This window comes from Lemur catta, chromosome 7 (genome assembly GCF_020740605.2).
Source record: "Lemur catta isolate mLemCat1 chromosome 7, mLemCat1.pri, whole genome shotgun sequence".
Lineage (NCBI taxonomy): Eukaryota > Metazoa > Chordata > Mammalia > Primates > Lemuridae > Lemur > Lemur catta.
In genome coordinates this window covers 57,426,869-57,447,175 of record NC_059134.1, presented here as the reverse complement: position 1 = coordinate 57,447,175, position 20,307 = coordinate 57,426,869, and the positions used below count along the sequence as shown (strand labels likewise).

Genomic DNA, 20,307 nt, shown 5'->3' with positions numbered 1-20,307 from the left:
GCTCGCCTCACCCCAGGACAGCTCTTCACAGAGTTAGAGACAACTCATGAGGCTCCTTACCTTCTCCCAGCAAATTCCCTACCCCTCCCAGTCGTTCCTCATGAGAAGGGATATAATCCCCTTGAAGCATTCCCATCTGTCAGTGACCTTCAACCCCTAGGACAAAATGGTGATAGTCTCTTTAGCATAGGTTAGAGAACTATGTCTGGTCTCTACGGATCACCTCCCCAGCTCCAAAAACATGCTGTCTGATAATATAGCCTAAGACCACAATAAGTGGTCAATAGCAAGTAAAACATGCTATTAGCTGTGGGTTTGTTGTCAGCAAAAATCCTTGAGGCTTTTATATGAGAGCTACTGCTAAACTAAGTATCAAATCAATAGTTATCAAAAATCAACTGAGTGCCTACTGTATGCCAGTTGATGTTTAACCTTAACACTATTCACCAAGTCCTATTAAATGTCGTCTCTGGGCTGCCCTCCTCCTTGCAGTCTGTCAGTGGCCTTTGGCCTTATGGGACTATCAACAGGGTCGCATGGACCCCAGCCTTGCCTCCTCTATAAATCCGGCCATTCATTCAGCCTTTACCTAATGCAACTCTACCAGTCCCAGAGAAGACAGTGACCCAGGGAAGGAATCACATTTAATCAAGGTTTAGAGACAAGAAACCCCAGGAAACTATGAGAGCTCTGAGTAAAGGCCCTTGACCCAGCCAACAGAGACTTCCTAGAGGAAGTCACATTTGAGCTGGGTTTTGAAGGATGACTAGGAGTTTCTAGAACAGAGAAAGATCTGAAGTATCAACTTCTGCAAAGGCCTGGAGGCGGGAAGATCTTGTTAGCTGGAAGATTAGAGACCAGCAGTGGCTGGAGCTAGGTAGGAGGATGGGGTACGGGGGTGGAGATGTGGATCTGTGTTCCCATTCTCCACTGGAAAGCACTAGAGGGACTTTTGACTTCAGAGGAAAAGCCATGGAAGTAGAGAGGAGTGATGTGGGGCAGGGGAGCTGCACTGTGCCTGCTACTTGTACAGCCTGCTGGTTCCTTCCTTCTGCCCATCTTCTTTGTGCCAGGCTTTGTGCTGGGCATTGGAGACACAGAGAGAAATCAGACCTAAGATGTGCCCACGGGAGGCCAGACAGACAGAGGGATGAGGGAAGGGGAAGGAAGCCTAGAATTGATCTTATGGGAAAAGGTGAGATGGGGGGTCTGGCTGCCTCCACCCTGACTCCCTGATCCCACCACCCACTGCAGACCCCCTCTCGGCAGTGCCAAGGCCCCACTGAATGGCCAGCCTCCTCCCCTAATCGTATACTGTGGTACTGCTGGAAGTGTGAGGAGGGCAGGGCCCCGGAGGCCTGGGGACTGCAGGGGCCAGGAGGCAGAGGGAAAAGTCTATCTCCAGGATGTTACTTTAAGAGCAGTCGCGGTAGAGCAGGAGAGGAGAAGAAAGGTGTGTGTGTAACTGTCAGAGATGTGGTAGACAGGAAAGCAGCTGCGCTCTGAAGAAACATGGCAGACTTCTCGGGGTTCTGTGACCCTGTGAGCTTCGTGAAATCGCCTTTAAAAACGTCTTCTTGAGCAGCCTCCTACTTGCGTGCCCCCTTGTCTGCTCACACCCCTCAGCCTGGAGTGGGAGCCAGCAGGGCCTGCCTAGAGTCAGAGGACCGGGTTTGAGTCTGAACTCAGCACCCGACTTGCCGTGTCACCTGGCCCTAAGTCAGAAGTACCAGTTGAGGCCCGACTGCGTGCCGGATGCTGGAGGTTCAGCAGTGACCACAGCAGAGCAGGCTCCTGCCTTCCTGGCCCAGCCCGACACTGTGGCCTTGGATGCCCCTGCCCCTCGGGCTCCAGGCTGGGGCTGGACTTGTGACCTCTGGAAGCACTGCCTGCTCTCCATGAAGTCCATCTCCTTTTTCATTAACTCTCTGCCTGGCAGACTCTTGGCCCTAATTTATGGGCATGGCCTTTCCCAGACTGGGAGAAGTGACGGGGGCAGTTAATATTCTTGTGGTAATGTACTTGGCAGCCTTTGGAGTCCCCTCCTCCACCCCTCACCCCTGCCTTACCCCCCACCCCCCTCCCTCAGCGCTGCCACAGGCAATTTACCAGGGATTGGCCAGAGACATGCAGACCGCTAACTCTTCATTGGATGGGTGGGGAAACTGAGGCCCAGAGTGCACAGGAGCCCATCCAGGTCACACAGGTGGCAGGAGCAGTTCCAGAGCCCAGGATGTCCCCAGATACTGGGTCTGAGTATCCGGCAGGGCCACCCCGCCTCCTAACTTGTATCTCAACCCTGTAGTCACTGCCTCCAGGAGCCAGACCCACGCCTGTGGCAGCGTGGAGATGAAAAAAAGTGAACAACGGAGGGCTGGGAGGACTCTTGGGCCTCCACTGGCAGCTCCCAGCAGGCTTCAGACATCCCCGCCAGCATCTTGCCTGCAGCAGCCCTGCTGGGACTCACGTCCACCCTCCGTGGGAGGAGAAAGGGGCTTGTTCTGGGCCCCCAAGCTCTGGGGTCCCCAGGCATTGAACTCATTCTTCTTGAGCCTCTTTCTCTGCTGAGCACTTGCTGAGCATGGGGCTCACATGGGTGAACCAGATCCTGCTCCTGTCCTCGGAGGGTCACTGTGATCATAATGCACAGGGGCCCCAGGAGGCCTTAGCTAAGGTGATCATCCAGACAGGCAAACTTTGGCATGAAAGGGGACACTGTTAATAATGACATTGGGACAAGAATGAACTGGGAATCTACGAAGCTGGTGGGCCCTGGACTCCATTGACTTTCGACAAGACCTGGAGGGAAAAGAAACAGTGTTAGACTATTAGGCTAGGCCGGCTAGTCTGCCAGCACTAGGTACCTATTACACCCCCTTTCCTTGAACCCTGTTCTCCAGCCATACCAAAGTACCCCAATTTTAGTAACAGCCCGGCTATTCAATGCCCCTGTGCGTTTGTCACACAGTCCCCTCTGCCTGGATGCCTTCCCCAACACAGCATTCAAGGCAATTCGGGAGTCCCCTCGGCCTCCCTGACCTCACTCTCCCGTTGTTCTACCCACACCTTTATCTGTACTGACTTGTTTTCTTGTCCCTCGTCTGCAACAGACCAGAAGCTACCCCCAATGACAGAGGCTAGGCTCAGTCTACCTTTAGGCGCCCAGCCGTGGTGTGAAGATATTTGTGAACACTCCCCCAGCCCCTGGCCCCACAGAAATACAAAACACAGGGGAAGAGGCATCACACAGGGAGCTGTGGCCTCCCTCCCTGCACATGGGATGGATGCACGCTTCCTTTGACTCCCACAGCCTCTCACCTCATCAAGCTGAGGTTGCAGTGATATATGATGCCTGCATGGCCAGCTGCTTTGTTCTACAAAGTGAGTGGACAGAAAGAAAATGCAGTTTTAGAACATGTGATTGTGCAAAACACAATTTAGTCTTGGCTTCCTAATTTTGTTTTTTTAAGACAATGATAGCTTTCTGAACCTGCGTTTGGAATACTTGTGCAGGGCTCCGTCGGGGCAGCGCCCACCACTGGCTGAGCCTCGCTTCCTCGCCCCAGGGAGCTGCAGGGAGGGCTGTTGGCAGATCTGTGTCCCGCAGAGCCAGCTTTAACTTTTCTTTGCATGCCTGCGCCATCTGCTGGTGGAGATGGGAAGGTTCCTTCCTTTTCTTAGTCAATCCATTCACGTATTTAAGTGCCTACTATGTGCCAAGTACTGTGCCAGGAAGAAGCTGGGGATACGATTTTGAAGAAAACTGCCAAGGCCTCTGCTCTTATAAAACAATAATAGTAATAACTAACACGTACATAGTTTGCCATGGTCAGGGATGGTTCTAAGCACTTTACGTATTTATCCTGACGACCGTTATATGAAGTAGGTATCGTTATTCCTCCTTTACAGATGAGGAAACTAAGGCACATAGAGATGAATAATACGCTGCAGGTCACATGCCTCACAAGAGGCCAAGTTTGGCTTAGAACTCAGGCTCTGCTCCACAACCATGTTCTTAAACTGTAAACAAGCAAATGAATAAGCAAGATACTTCTGAGGAGGAAAGTAAGAAGAGTGACGTGAGAGTGAGGGCCAGGGAGGGATCTCCTCTGAATAGGGTAGTCGTGGAAGACCCCTTGAGAAGGCAACCTACCCTGAGGAATGGAAAGGAATGAGCTATGTAAAAAGTCTGGGAAAGATTTATCCAGGCAGAAGAAACAGCCGTTGCGAAGGTGCTGAGACCAAATATTCAAGTGTCAGATGGGAGGCAAGTCCTGGCTGTTCTGCCGCTAGACACTAGACACCTCTGCAGTCTATTCTTTTTTTTTTTTTTTTTGAGACAGAGTCTCGCTCTGTTGCCTGGGCTAGAGTGCCGTAGTGTCAGCCTAGCTCACAGCAACCTCAGACTCCTGGGCTCAAGCGATCCTCCTGCCTCCCGAGTAGCTGGAACTACAGGCGCACACCACCACACCCAGCTAATTTTTTCTATTTTTAGTAGAGACGGAGTCTCACTCTTGCTCAGGCTGGTCTGGAACTCCTGACCTCAAGTGATCCTCCTCCCTCGGCCTCCCAGAGTGCTAGGATTACAGGCGTGCTAGGATGACAGGTGTGAGCCACTGCGCCCGGCCACTCCGGTCTATCCTTGTTCTCCATCCCCACCTGGTCCCAGCCTCCACATCTCTCATCTGGATCCCTGCCCCAGCTTCCTCCCTGGTCCACCTGGCTGCAGTTTCCCCTCTGGTCCGTCCTCTGCACTGGGCCCAGCCTCTGTCCTGGGAGGAGCTTCTGGTCTGGTGCAGACATGGGGCAATGAAAATACACGACTCTGATCCCTCTTGCCGCTCTGCCTAAGCCTGGCCCCTTGTCCTCTGGACAAAGAGCAAGCTATTTGCACTGATTATCCATAACCCCCACCCCCTAGTCCAACCTCCTGCCAACTCTTCCAGTTCCTTTCTCCCCAGCCACACCCATGTCCTTACAGTTTCCTGAAGGTCCCAGGTTTTCTCACCCCCTGAGTCTCCCCATGTGCTGTCCCTTCTACCTGGAATGTCCATAGTCCCTCCTCACGTACCTAATTCCAAATTCAGTTCAAGCATTTCCTGCTGTAGGAAGCCTGCCTAATTCCCCATCTCAGCCGCCCCAGCTGAACGTGAAGACCCGTCTGTAGTGCTCTGGCGGCATACTGTGACTACGCGTCAGGCCCATCTGCAATATCCCTCAGCAGCAATTCCAAACCTTTGTCATTATGCCTTACCCCCCTGTAGACCTGTGAGCAATTTGAGGAAAGATATTGTCCTATTTATTTTAGTATTTTCCAGGCCAGCACAAGCTCTAGCAAATGGTACATGCCCAATAACTATTGTTTGCCCTTGTGAGCCATACATTGTTCAGTTTTTTCCTTTTTTGTTGAAATTTATAGAGAGTAAGATCCACTTCTTTTTGGCATACAGTTCTATGAGTTTTGACAATTATTAATAAGATAGGGAACCATGCCATCACCCCCTAAAAATCTCTCCTGTTGTCTCTTTGTAGCGAACCCTTCCCCAACCCTAGCCACTGGCAACTACAGGTCTGTTTTCTGTCCCCACAGTTTTTCCTTTGCCAGTTGCCAGAATGTCATATGAGAAGAATCATACATATTTGTCCTTTTATGTCTGACTTCTTTCACTTAGCATAATGCATTAGAGACTCATGCAGGTTGTCGGTATTGTTATAGTTCGTTCATTTTATTGCTGAGTAGTGTTGCATTGTATGGCTGTACAATAGCTTATCCATTCAATAGTTAAAGACCATTTGGGTTGTTTCCAGTTTGATAGTTATGAATGTAGTCACTATAAGCATTCATATACAAGTTTTTGAAGGAATGTCACTTTTTATTTCTTTAGGGAGTTGAATTGCTGAATTTTTTTTTTTTTTGAGACAGAGTCTCACTCTGTTGCCCTGGCTAGAGTGACATGGCGTCAGCCTAGCTTACAGCAACCTCAAGCTCCTGGGCTCAAACAATCCAACTGCCTCAGCCTCCCGAGTAGCTGGGACTACAGGCACGCGCCACCATGCCTGGCTAATTTTTCTATATATATTTTTAGCTGTCCATATAATTTGTTTCTATTTTTAGTAGAAATGGGGTCTCGCTCTTGCTCAGGCTGGTCTCGAACTCCTGATCTAAAAACAATCCGCCCACCTCGGCCTCCCAGAGTGCTAGGATTACAGGTGTGAACCACTGTGCCCGGTGGGAATGCTGAATCTTATAGTTAAATGTTTAAATTTCTTTTTTTTTTTAAGAGATAATGTCTCACTGTATTGCCCAGGCTGGTCTTGAACTCCTGGCCTCAAGAGATCCTCCCACCTCAGTATGTTTAAATTTATAAGAAACTTCCAAATTGTTTCCCAAAGTGTCTGTATCATTTTGCATTCCTAGCAGCAGTGTTTGAGAATTCCAGTGTTTCCACATCTTCCTCGCCAACACTATTTATCCAAAACAACAATTGAATTGCCTCTGTACCTTTGTTGAAAATTGATCCACCATACATATGCAGGTCCATTTCTGGATTCCCAGTTCTGTTCCATTGATGTGGGTGTCTGTGCTTCCACCACTACCACGCTGTCTTGATTACTGTAGGTTTATGGTAAGTCTCGAGGTCAAGTAGTGGAGACCTCTAACTTTATTCTTCTTTTTTAAAATTGCTTGGCCATTCTAGTTTCTTTACCTTTCTATATAAATTTTAGAATCAGCTTGTCTATATCTATAAACCAATCCTGCAGAAGTCTTGATTCGAATTGCCTTGAATCTACTGTCAGTTTAAGGAGGATCCACATCGTAACAATGCTGAATCTTCTGACCTGTGAACGTGTTATAGCTCTCAGTTTTAGGTCTATTTTGATTTCTTTCTTTTTTTACTTTTCAGCATAGAGATCATGCACATATTTTGCTGGGTTTATACCTAAGTATTTCAGTTTTGGTGCTGTTATAAATGGCATCATCTTTTAAATTTCAATTTCAATTGTTCAGGTGTTACTACACAGAAGTACAACTGATTTTTGTATATTGATCATGTTTCTTACAACTGATCCAAGCTCATTTATTATTTCTAGTAGCTTTCTGGAGATTTCTTGGGATTTTCAATGTACATAATCAAGAAGTCTGTGAAGAGAGAAAATTTTATTTCTTCCTTTATAATCAGTGGGCCTTTTGTATCTTTTTATTGCTTTGCTGCACTGACTAGGGCCTCCAGGACAATGTTGAATAGGGGTGATGAGAGTAGTCATCCCCGCCTTGTTCCCAATCTTAGAGGAAAATTATTCAGTCTCTCACCATTAACTATGATGTTAGATGTAGGGTTTCTTGTAGATGCTCTTTGTCAGTTTAAGGAAATGTTCTAAAAGTTGCTTGTTTTTTTAATCATAAATAGATGTTGAATTTTGTCAAGTGCCTTATCTCTTGAGGTAAGCACTGCTTTAGCTGCATCCCACAAATTTACATAAACGTTTTCGTTTTCATTTAATTCACAATATTTTCTAATTTTCCTTGTGATTTCCTCTTTGGCCCATTAAGAAATGTGTTGCTTAATTTCCAAATATTTGTGAATTTTCCAGATAAGTTTTTGTGATTGACTTCTAGTTTAATTCTGTTATGATCAGAGAATTATTTTTTCATGATTTAAATTCTTTTAAATTTGTTAAGTTTGTTTTTATGCCCAGAAAATGGTTCTTCTTGGTTCTATGTACACTTGAAAAGTATATTTAACTGTTTAGACAGGAAATATTCTATAATGTTAATTAGGTCAAACTAATTGATATTGTTGATGAGGTTTTCTGTATCCTTGCTAGTATTCTGTCTTCTTGCTCTATCAATTACTGAGAGGGGAGTGTTGTGGATTTGCGTATTTCTCCTTTCGGTTGTATCACCATTTCCTTCATGTATCAGGAAACACCATGATTAGGTGCATATACATTTAGAGTTGTTATGTTTTCTTGGTAAATTGACACTTTTATTATTATATAGGTGCCTTTTTTATCTCTGGTAACATTCCTTGTTCTGACGTCTACTTGACCAGATATTAATATCATATTTTCAGCTTTCTTTTTATTATTCTTTGCCTGTATGGAGGATAAAGCAGCTCCCTCTTGGATGCTAATCTGCATGTTGACTTCTGATTAACCCCTGTTAAGATTTCTACTTTATCTATTGTTACCGTAAATACTGCCCTTAGGTCAAAACAATCTTGACCCTAAATCCTGCCCTTAGGCAGGTTCACAGGGCATTCTTGCCTTTCCCTGATGGGTTGACTTCAGTTGTCCTACATATTTCTTCCTATGGCATATAAGCCCTGAGTCCCAGAGACAATGGTGCAGGATCCGCTGGCTGGCAGCTGCCCAGGACATGGCTTCTGTTCATAAGTCCCTATTAAATGTTTCTCTCTGAGAAACTGGATATGTCAGCCTTTCTCTTCAGCTTCTCAGCTTCCTCGGCCTTTGGGAGTAGGTTTGCACAGACCTGCTCACAGTGGAGCAGCATGGTATATCTTTCCCATTCTTTTACTTCTCACTTATCTATATCCTTGTTTATTTAAAGTCAGCTTCATGTAGAGAGCATATAGTTGAATCTTGTTTTTTTAATTCAATCTGGCAATCTCTTATGTTTAGACCATTTACATTTAATGTGGTTATCAATATGATTGGATTTAGATCTATCGTTTTTATTTTTCTGTTTGCCCCGTTTTTTATTCTTTTGTTTCAAATTTCCTGCTTTCTTTTGGAATACTTGAATATTTTTAGTATGTTATTTTAATTTTTTTTACTATTTTAATATATCTTTATTCTTGGCTCTATTTTAGTTATTGCTCTAGACATCACACTGTACATATATAACCTTCCACATTCTACTTAGGGTTAATATTGTACCATTTCAAATGCAATACAGAAGATTTACAAACAAATAGTTTGCTTTTTCTTCCCCTATTGACCTTTCCATTATTGTTGTCACATGTATTTCATATATTGTTTATTATAGTTGTCATACATTTCATCTATTTATCAATATTGATAAACCTAACAGTGTTATAATTTTTCCTTGAAATAGTATTTTAAAGAACCTAAGAGGATAAATGGAGCTTTCTATATTTATCTAAATAATTACCATTTCTGTTGCTCTTAATTCCTGAAGATCTCAATTTATCTCTGGCAATATTTCCTTTCAATCTAAATAACTTTGTTTAGCTTTTTTGGGGGGCGGGGGTAAGCCCGCTGGTGACAGATTCTCTCGGTTTTCCTTCATCCGAGGATCTCTTTATTTTGCACCCTTCTTGAAGGATATACATTTTTGAGTTGACAATTCTTTTATTTTAGCACTTTAAAGATACTGTTCCACTCTCTTCTGGCCTCCATGTTTTCTATGAGAAATCTACATTCAGGTATTCATTGTTTGTATGGAAGAACATATAAGAATTTGTCTAGCTACTTTCAAGATTTTTAAATTTATCTTTGGTTTTCAGCAGTTTAGTTATGTGTCTATGTATGGTTTTCTTTGACTTTAACCTGTTTGAGATTTGTTCAGCTTGAATCAGTAAATTTATGCCTTGCACCAAATTTGGGATGTGAGTGGCCATTGTTTTCTCAAATATTTTTTCTGCACCAGTCTCTTTCTCCTCTTCTCGGGGAGTCCAATGACATGAATCTTAGACCCTATGAGGGATGATTCCACAGGTCCCTGAGACTCTGCGTTTCTCAGATAGAATAATTTCTATTGATATATATTCAAGTTCACTGACTCTTGCCTCTGTCACTTCCATTCTGCTATGAGCCCATCCAGTATAGTTTTTATTTTAGATATTGTATTTTTCAGTTATAAAATTTCCATTTATTTCAAAAGAAGAAGGTGACTAAAATGAAAAAAATTAAAAAAATATAATTTCCATTTGGCTCTTTTAAAATAGTTTCGATATCTCTGCTAAGAACAACTCTCTTTCGCTCCGTTTCAGGTTATAATAGCGGCTTGAAAGTCTTTTAAAATTTCAACATCCAAGTCGTCTCAGAGCTGGCATCTGTTGATTGTATTTTCCATGGAGATTTGGTGGCATTGTTCTGGTTACAGTAGTCTCCCCTTATCCACAGTTTCTCTTTCCCCAGTTATAGTTACCTGCAGTCAACCAAAGTTTGAAAATATTAAATGGAAAATTCCTGAAATAAACAATTCGTAAGTTATAAATTGCGTGCCATTCTGAATAGCATGAAAAAATCTCAGTCTGTCCTCCTCTGTCCTGCCCGGGATGTGAATCATCCCTTTGTCCAGAGCATCCATGCTGTGTATGGTACCCGCCCGTTAGTCACCTAGTAGTCATCTTGCTTATCAGATCGACTGTTGCAGTATCTCAGTGCTTCTGTTCAGATGACCCTTATTTTACTTAATAATGGTCCCAAAGTGCAAGAGTAGTGATGCTGGCATATTATTCTAATTTTTTATTTTATTACTAGTTGTTGTTAATCTCTTTCTGTGCCTAGTTTACAAGTGAAACTTTATCATAGGTATATATGTATAGAACAAATCATAGACTATATAGGGCTTGGTGTATCTGCAGTTTCGTGCACCTACTGGGGATCTTGGCACGCATCCCCTGTGGAGAAGGGCTGACTACTGTATTTCTACGTTGAGTGATCTCAGTGTGTGTCCTGGACATTATGAATGTTATATTATGCAGACTCTGGGCCCTGTTATAATCCTCCATAAAATGTTGATTTTGTTGTTGTTGTTATTGCTTCAGGAGGTATTCAACCAATTTAGGTTCAGACCCTAAGTTCTGTCTCACCTTCCGTGGGTGGGAGTTCTTAGTGCAAAGCCACAAGAGAAAAGAGGAAAAAAGGGAAATCACTCCATGGAGATTACTTCTCCAAATTTTGACTCCCCCGCACCATCTGCCTGCTGTTGTTTAACTTTCAGTCATCAGTTAGCTGTGTTTTGTACTTTTGTCCCGAGTCTTTAGGTATAATCAGCAAGAAAGATGAGCTACAGTGGATTTACGCTATGCCATCTTGGCCAGAATTTGAACCTCCTGCTCGGTTTCTCTTGATTTGCTGGAATTTTAACAAGCTAAGAGAAATGAAGCTCCAAAGCGCAATGAAGACAGTGAGAGCTGTAGAAAAGCTGAAAGAGAAAAGGAAACAGCAAACCTCTCTCCCTTGTTTAGAATCCCGTTACGATGTCAGGGTACTCCTAAATCGTAATAACCAAGCCAATAACTATTCCTATTTTTTTGGACGAGAACACTAAGGAAGAGCTGGCCATTTTACAATTTGTCCTCGGATCTCGTCCCCTTACCCCGTATTGTAGGGTCCTGACCATTGCAAACTACATTTCCCCCAATTCCTCAAAAATTAGCTTTTCATTAGACTCTACCAGTAGGAGGCACTGGCATGTCATTGGAGGGCAGGAGGAGAGGAGAAGGCTTTGCCAGCAACAGCTGCCTCTTATGTGGTTCTGGCTTCCTTTGCAGAGACACTCTCTCTCAGTGTCCCTGCTGGGCTGCTCTGGGTCCTCAGCTGGGGTAACGCCACCTCCTCTCCTTGTCCTTCCATCCTGGGAGAGGCATGGTTTCCTGTTGTACCTGATCTTTGGACTGTCTCACAACTCATCTGCCCTTCCTTCTCTTCCAACATTTTAATAACCTTTGCTCCACTTAAATTCGTGCTACAGCATGCACTGTTTATGTGAACTTGGACTGATGCAGTCCCTATGGGAGGGCAGCAGAAAAAAAGCTCTAGCTCAAGTTTCCTGACTCAAATGTCAATGTCTTCCCACTGCCCCACTCTGGCTGGAAAAAACATCAAAGGAAACAGACTATTTGCTGGCCAATCGGGAGGGCAATGCTCTGATCTAAGTTGCACACTATTTTACAGAAATGCAAAAAAAAAAAGTTTTTCGCATATAATTTTCTAGGAAAGTCATCTTATATTCATGGGCATCTTCCTTTTGTGTTAATACAGTATATTATCTATTAGAACATTGACTCTTCCTCACCTGTATCCCTTAGTCCTGCCATGGGCTTATGAGACAGAAATGAAAGCAGAGCCGGCATCCTCTGGCACAAAAGACCTTTAATAATCTCCTATTTATGTTTTTTTTTTGTTCATTTGTCCTGTTAGAGTTGAATAAACTATAATAACTTATCTGACATAATAAGGAATGCCACAGGTACAACAGATCAACCTGGCAGGTGGTCCAGGAATGAGTGTCACAAAATAATCACTTAACAAAAGGGCCACAGACCTGGAGACCCATCCCAGTCATCCCTCACTCCTCGTGCCCAGGACACACGTGGGCTCCCATCCCCTAGGAATAGGCAGACCCCACAGCGTGTGGCTACACCTTCACACTGGGCAGGGGTGCCCGGGAAGGGGAAGATGGCACATCCTACACTTGGTCCCGAGTCCTCTGCTTAGCTGCAGTGCAGGCCAAAACCTCATCCCCCTCTCAGATGCCACCACCTCATATGACCACCTCTCAGACCCACCTCTCCCCTTGCAATAGTGTCTGTGAGGTGGGAAGAGCCTGGCACAGCCCTACTCTAAACACGGGGAAACTGAGGCCAATGGGGTCCCAAGGGCACATTTGGACCAAAAGTATCAGTCAGCATTATTTCCCCTGTGTCATGTGGCTGCTATGCCCTGCGCGGCACATTTTCACCTAGAACGGCCAAGTAGGGGCACCCAGGCAGGGTTTTGTGCCAAGGGCTGGTCTGGGTCTCACCCAAAGTGCCCACCTACTAGTGATCCCCAGTGAGGGGCCCGGACAGAGGACAGGGTTCAGGCAGTGGGGGCCACAAGAGCCTCCTGTTGTCCACATACGTGTTGCCCACAAATGTGAGGATAAAGTCCCATTACATTGCTTGAGGGAAACTCGTTGCTTAAAAGGTCTCCGGAGCAATCCTGCCCTCAGCGGAGGGGCTTGTGCCACATTGTCCTGCCTAAACCTGTCTTTTAGGTGAACCTGGGTTCCCACCCATCCGGCTGTGTATAAAGACGCTTCTTCCCCCATCACTCTGCTCCTCCTGTGTCCCTCGGGCATAGGCCAGGGAAGTGGGGCGCCACGTAGCAGAGCAGAAACACATCCTGGGTTGGGGCTGGGCCTGCTTCCTGGCTCCATGGTTCCCTGTGCTGAGTGGGCCAATATTAGGATCAAGACCTGTCCTCACTGAGCACCAGGCCCCTGCCCAGATCAAACCCAGGCCAGAGCTTCGGGGTGGGTTGGCTAGAAAAACCATCAAATGTGTCCGTGTGTATGTGTACATGTAAGCAGATGCTTGGGCCTGGGTCTGTGACCCGAGTTCCAGTACAAAAACCCTTTGCATTGGAATGCTGGAGCCATTCCAACGTGAAAAGCAGGAATAGAACCCATGCTTGCTGGTCTAAGATCAAACCTCAGAACAGTGGTTTGAAGTTTTTCTTCTAAAGAAAGTTTGCAAGTGAAACCTTAATAGGCAAGACAGATACAAGCAGAGTTGTTCTGGTGGAAGTGAGACTGGGGGGGGAGGTGCTGGAGCCCCAGCCTTTGCCTCCACCCCTGTCTTCCCACCTTAGCAGCCCCTGACTAAGCTCTGTGGAATACCAGGGGTTCCACAGCCTCTGGTTAGAAAACCACTGTGTCAGAGTAGCTACAGATCGTGGGTCCCAGGGACCTGTGCTTTGACTTCCCTTTTGGAGTGACAAGTTGGGAGAGAGTGATGGGGGGAGATTGTTCCCCCTTCATCAGGACCTCCCTTTGAAGCCACTCTTTGCCCCTGTGGGGAATTGGCAGAGGTGGGCTCCTGCCCCGCAGCGAGGCCATATGGATGAGGGTCGGAGGAGTCTGTTTTGGTCCTTATTGAGTTTAAAAAGAAAAATATCAGAACAGGCATAGGCCTATGTCCATGAGACCCTATAAAAGTTTAAGATTGGGGCCTCGCCCCTTCCTCCTGGATGGGTGGAGAGTGCCCAGTCCCCAGCCACTGGCAGGAGAGAAGCTGTCTCTCTGGGCTGCTGAAACCACTGGGGAAGGGATGAGCTGGGGCTCAGTCTCAGGGCAAGAGGCTGGGTTTGCCCTGGGCCTGAAGCCCTCCCGATAGCAGGTGGCTATGGTGGCTCCAGCTGGTCCTGGATGGGGCCTTATACTTTGAGGGGAAGGAGCAGGCAATTTCCCTCTCCCCTCACCCTCGGATTTCTGCAATGGAATGGTTCAGCTCCTGGGCCTGGGGGCTGGTGGTTCTCTTCAACTTGGGGTCAAAGCCAAGGCTGTGGGGCTCCGTGGGGTCTGAGATGGGAGATGCAGATGACACCAGGTCTGGGCAGGTCCAAAGTGCTCCCCTCCCCCAGTCACTGACACTATCCATGCCTTCTCTCTGTGTCCTGGTCCCTGGGACCACAATTCTTGGGCTTGGTATTCCTAAATAGGGTCTAAATTTCCCTCTCAGCTGGGTCACGAAAGCCAAATTGGCTGCATCTCAATCTGGTTGACATCTACCTAAATGAAAAGGGAGGCAAGAGATGAAGACTGGTGGGAGGAAGGCTGAGCACAGCAAACTTCCTGCGTGACCTTGGGCCATGTCCCTGCACTTGCAGGGCCACCCCTGTGCAGCCATTTGCAACTTACAGAGCACGGGCCACTGACTTTCATCTCTTCAGGGCCTCAGAGCAATTCCTTGAGTCAGACAGGGGAGGGATTACTGTCCCATTTTACAGTTAGGGAAACAGCCCAAGAGGTTGAGTAACTTGCTCAAGGCCACCCAGCAGCTGGTTGGTGACAGCTAGGACTGAGAGGTGGCATTGGGGACTTCCAGGACAGTGTTCCTTTCACTCTACCATGTGGGAACCAGCTTGTCAGGATCTTGCCCAGCTGAACCAACACCCCAGGTGAGCCCACGCTAGCCTGGCTGGGCTGTGAGGCTGAGGTGGCCTGCGGGGTCCGGCCAAACAACTCATGTTCACGGGAACTGAACTCCTCTCTTGGCTGGAGTGCTGAGGAAGCCCAGCTGGCCCTCTGTGCGGCAGGCTTTCACCCAGGGCATGCTCTTCCCCCCTGCCCATGCCACCCACGTGGCGGGCTGGAAGTCCCAGTGCAGGGCGGCTTGGCCGGCACCGGCCCCAAATGCTTGGCACAGAAACAGCCAACACGGTGGGCTGCTGCCCGGGACCTAGTGAGGCTCCCCCACCCCTAGTTTCACTCCAAAGTCTCACCTGGACAGGCTGACTCCAGATGGGAGAGGAGCCCCCCAGGGAAGCCCTCGTCATGTTTTGGGGGGCTGGGGTGGAGATGGGGGGATGGTGTCTGGAACCCCCCAGAAGCCTGGAAAGATGATCCAGGCGGTCCTCTCCAGGAAGAGGTGGAAGGAAACACTGGGGCCTGTGAGTCCCTCAGGGCTGCAGCACATGGCTGTGTGGGAAGGCATCTGCCCAAGGGCCAAGAGGTGCTCACATCCAACCTACGTGCCCCTACAAAGCTGCCCACTCTAGTGTGGGTCTGAGCCCACCTGAACAGGGCCCTGTTTCCATTCACATCAAGGCACTGGATGGACCGGCAGCAGGCACGGGGCCCCGACGGCAGCGGCCCCTAGTACTTCCCCCGTAACTTTCCCCGGACCACAAGCTGCCTGAGGGCAGGGGCTGGGACCGACCCGTCCCTGTCTCCAGTGCTTAGCACAGAGCAGAGAAGTTGTCAGCAAAGGATGGTTAGGCTGACTTCAGTTAAACTTGACCAAAACAAACAAACAAAACAAAACAGGGCTCTGATGCTTTCCTGCAGTTGGAGAAGTTGGTTAAATAACAATGGCTAAACTCAAAAGGATGAGTGTGATATTGAGGTGGAGGAAGCTTAAGAAACCCCCCTGACAGATCTTCTGTGTGCGTGTGCCAGGGATGGGGGAAGAGGTCTGCAGGACAGTGGTCACCCCAAATGCTAAAGGGTCTTGCATCAGCCCCAAAGGTTCTGGAAGAAGACACGGGAAGGCATGTGCTTGCCACGCACTGTTCTAGCATATCACCAACTCTGCAGCTGCCCAGATGAGGTGCAAACTGCCCAGCAAGCTCTGGCAGGATGCAGATGCCCAGGGGCACCTAGAGCTAGGACCCCAGGACAGGTCAGGGGAGTGTGTCTGCCCCCAGTGGACTTGGCTCTGAGCTGGAGAGGGGGTCCACTGGGTTGAATGTTCGTGAGACTCAGAAGTACAGTGCCAGGCTTGTGAAGTGGGAAATGGTTGCACAGCACAGCCCTGGAGGTGCTGGACTGAAATGGGTTGAGATCCAGCTTGCACAATAAAATTTTGTTGTCTCCCTTTTCAGGCAAGTGTGGAACAGAGATGGAAGGGAACAGAAATTAAGGAGAGATCCCCTTGCCCGGCTAGTCGATATATTTGCTTGAGTAAACCTCAGGATGTACACACTCCCAGGGGGCTGTGAGGCACTGAGGCCCTATCACGAGCCCCTCCTCAGCCTCAGCAAATACAAGTTCTGTCCCTCTCCCTAATAGGCCCTAGGGCACAGCAGCTCACACCAGCTACAGCCACAGCCTGACGTCAAGGCACCTGCCTGACACTGGGCTAGGTGCTCTGTGGGCTCGGCCCACTCTGAGGTCCAGGGAATCCCCTCTAGAGGCAGCAGCTCTGGCTCTACCACCAGACCAAAAGCTCTCGTGTTCACAAATTCTGAGGCCAGGGCTGGGAGGGCCCCTATGGTCCTGTGGGCAAACTCCTTGGTTTGCCAGGTGAGGAACTGAGGCCCAGAGAGAAGGAACTTGACCAAGGTCCTGGCCCCCTCTGGACCTCCAGCCTTGCTTCCTGCATGACCATGTTAAGTCCACAAAGGCAGGGACATAGGGCAGACTCTGCTCTTCCTGCTCTTTGCTCCCACCTCTGCAAGCCCCCTGCTCACTCTGCCAGGGGCTGGTGCTCGCTGCAGACCCCCTCCCTCTCTTTCTCTGTGCTTGTATAGAGAGGTCCACACACATAAAATACAAGGTAGCTAAGGTGTCACATCCTGACAATACTGAAATACACTCAGGCTAGTTCACACAGCTTGTGTTAGTCCAGGTAACTGCTGGTAAGAAAGTCAGTCCAGTTGCTTTTCTCTATTCCTGGGGTCTAGGAACCTTTACCAGTGTCACTATCAGACACAGAGGGACATGGGGTGGGGATGAGGGTGGAAGGGGACAGGTCTTTGGTGGGTCCGAACTGCAAAAAGGCATTGAGAATCTATCCACGAGTCTGCCCCTCCAAGCCAGAGAAGGAGGTGGCCTTCAATGCAGTCATCTTTTAGCTGCCAGACTGTGTTAACCACCTGGGACTACGGACATCTTCTCATGTGTCTTGAGCCCTCATCCCCACCCTCCAAGCCCCACGCCCCCTCCTCCCCTACCTGCTCCCCATCTCAGGTCAAATTCCAAGGCCAGAGCCCTGGTGGTCTTTCTGGGAGTCAGCATGAAAAGGAGGGGCGTGGAGAGGTGACTGCAGAGATGGGGGTGAAGGTGGCATTTTGTGGTCCTGTTGGCATGGTGATGTGTGGCCAACCATGAGGCCAGAGGTCCATCACCGTGACCTGGAAGACCACTGGGGCCCCTGGTAGAAACTGGAAGAACAAAGGGAGGAGAAACCAGGCGGGAAGAAGATGAATAAGCATCCTAGTGCATGAGAGGGGCCCGGAGCTGCCCGGAGGGAGGGCCGGCCCCTGTCTATCTGTCATTGAGCTGTGGAGAGCCGGTACCGTCCTCCTCTTCCTCCTTGTCGTCCTTCATGCCTTTCAGTCTCTGGCGGGCAAAGTCCTCAAATACAATGTCGTCATCACTGGTGGGAGAGACAAGGAAAACATGGTGTGTTTGCAGGGGCAGGGAGAGGAGGCATTTCCAGTGTTCTGGCCAGAGGTGACTCAGCCTGCTCTGGGGCCCAGGAGAGAACCCCCCTCTCTGAGGTCTCTGGCTTCTGGGGTGGACCTTGGGCAGAAAGGCCTGCCAGGCTGCCGCATGTGGATGCCCGCCTATGGCAGTGAAGATGGGCACATCTGACTTGGGCCAGTTGTGAAAATGCCAAAGGGAAACACGAATAAACTCTCCTGCCAGCTAGGAAAGTGGCCTGGACTCCTGAGGAGCTGCGGGGGGCAGCGCAGCTCTGTAGCCACAGGAAGGAATTACTCCTGCTGTGACAGGCCGGGCCACCAGAGAGAGTCCTCCCAGAACAGGCCCAACAAGCCCTACCCACCCGCCCAAAAAACTACCCTCAGGAAGCATCCCTGTTGCTAGACAGGAAGGAGTAGGCTTGGCTTAACGGAAGAAAAGGCCATAAAGAGTCTTTCTCCCCGGTGTCAGCTCACACTCTACCCCCAGGGACCCTGGATGGGAAAGGGGTGGCGTAGGAGGATGGCAAGTCCAAACAGGGGGGCAGAGGACAGGTGCATGGGGAAAGGGGACACCTGAGTGGGATTTCGGGACTAACACGGCTTCTAAGAACAGTGAGTTCCCTTCTACCAAAAAACACATCCACTTAGGACCAGGTAGGGCCCACCCAGGTCCCCTGCCCCACAGGGTTCAGCCAGCGCATGGGCGTCCTCATCGTGTGACTTGAGACCCCACACCCGGATTTCTCCTGGGGGACAAAGGAAGGGTGGCTTTGGAGCTGGATCGAGAAAGCTGCTTGGGCCCTGGAGGTGGTTCGTGCTGTCGGCCCAGGTCCTCCCCCTCTGGCCACTCTCCGGTGCCGCGACCGCCTTTGACCGCTGGGAAATCCGCACGGTTGGTCCTCAGGAGTCAGAAGCGACAAGATCCCCAGACCCCTGCCCACCCCACAGCCTGATTCCACGGGTTGGGCGTGGCTGAGGCAGGAGAGCCCAGCCCAGGGCCATGAACCAGCCCTGTGTGAGCCGAGCAGGTGCTGTGGACGGACGGACGGACGTACGGACGTGCAAGGACGAGGGAGGAAGACAACCCCACCAAGGCAGGAGGAAGAGGAACAGGCACGGAGAGGGTCCTTCAAGTCACATGCAGGCAAGCGGGTTGCTGAAGAGGCGAGCAGAGGCGGCTCTCAGCAGACCGGGTTAGACCAGCAGCTCCTCAGGGGTTAATAAGCATATATGCAAATGACCCCTCCACCCTGCCCCCGCGGCCGCCCCCCAGAAGTCTGCAGGCAGGGTTTGGCTTACTTTGTGTCAAGTTCTATGAGATTGGTATCTACTGGCGCCTCGTTCTCTGGAACTAAACACAGGGCGGGCGGGCAGGGCGCCCAGGGGTTAGTGAGGGGTGGCGTGGCGGCGGGTGGGCACAGGCCCCCACCCTGGGACAACCAGGCTAAAATGAGCAGGGCACAGGAAAAGGGGATTGGAGAAGGGGAGCTCATCCCTGGTCTTGAAACCCACAAGTCACCTTAAAGGCAGGGAGGAGGCGCAGGGAGGGCACCGATGCCCCCTGCAGCCCCAGAAACCTCTGGCCCCTGGTCCTTTTGGCAGGTCTCAACATGACTTAGAGTGATTCCTCGCATGCATGCCTTTCTTTAACTCTAAGACAACTCAGAGTTAATTTTTCACATTTTAACATCTGAACTTGGGCGGTGTTTTGCCATCGATGGCATTGCATAGTTTAATCATGGTATAGTCCATAATGTTGGTACCTTCCATATTGGTACCTTCCATAATGTTGTCTCTTGCAACTTCCGTTGCAACAGTCTTAGATTCAATGAAATATGACCAGTGTGGTATCACTTGTAAAAAAAATATGGGAATGGTGTGTCTGGGGCTCATCTTATCCATGCAGCCCCTTCTCTTACTACCAAACAGGACCCAGCCCTGCCAGGAGCAAGGTAGCAGCTCAGAGCATGGCCACTGAGCTCCTTCCTCCAGGCCTGCCGCCCCCCCACGGAGGACAGGAGCCAGGCCGCACTGTCTCCTGGTGGGGTCAGAAGCAAACAGGAGTTTGGGCCCCATGAAAGATCTGGGCATCTAAGAAAAGGGTGACACTGGCTGGAGGCTAACCCAGAGGGAGGTGGGGTGACAGGGTGACACAGCAGTGGTGGAGAGCCCCCACCCCAGTGACCCACAGATCCTGCTCACCTTCCCGATGTGGAGGTTCCTCTCTGGGTTTGGGGTGCATTAGGGTGAAGGGCAGTTCCACAGCCACGTCGCTGAAACAGAGACCCAGAGCTGGTGAGCCTCGAGCCCAGTCTCAGGCTGTGAGACGCGACGCCCCGTCAGCGTGAGGGCAGGGAGGGCTCTGTGGTCAGAGGAGGGAGGTCTGAGGCACAGCCCCCAGCCCCAGCTCTGCCTCTGCCTGGGAGTTGAACGAGGAGACCTCTTCTTCTGGCTCCCAAA

General features: G+C 49.1%; 1 protein-coding gene across 9 annotated transcripts in view; it reads right to left on the bottom strand.

Moving 5' to 3' along the window:
- Positions 1 to 9,860: 9,860 nt before the first annotated feature.
- ARRB1 (arrestin beta 1) overlaps positions 9,861 to 20,307 on the bottom strand; it is a 76,239-nt gene continuing 65,792 nt past the window's right edge. For 3 of the 9 annotated variants that reach the window (XM_045555457.1, XM_045555461.1, XM_045555452.1), the window contains 4 exons: positions 20,050 to 20,120; positions 19,147 to 19,198; positions 17,719 to 17,798; positions 9,862 to 10,135 (listed from right to left, as the gene is read on the bottom strand). In XM_045555457.1, coding sequence (XP_045411413.1) covers positions 10,101 to 10,135; positions 17,719 to 17,798; positions 19,147 to 19,198; positions 20,050 to 20,120 — 238 coding nt within the window. In that variant the 3' untranslated portion in view covers positions 9,862 to 10,100. Of the gene's footprint in view, positions 10,136 to 12,067; positions 17,799 to 19,146; positions 19,199 to 20,049; positions 20,121 to 20,307 lie in introns of those variants that run through there. The other 6 variants (XM_045555459.1, XM_045555454.1, XM_045555456.1 and 3 more) reach the window with 4 other exon arrangements.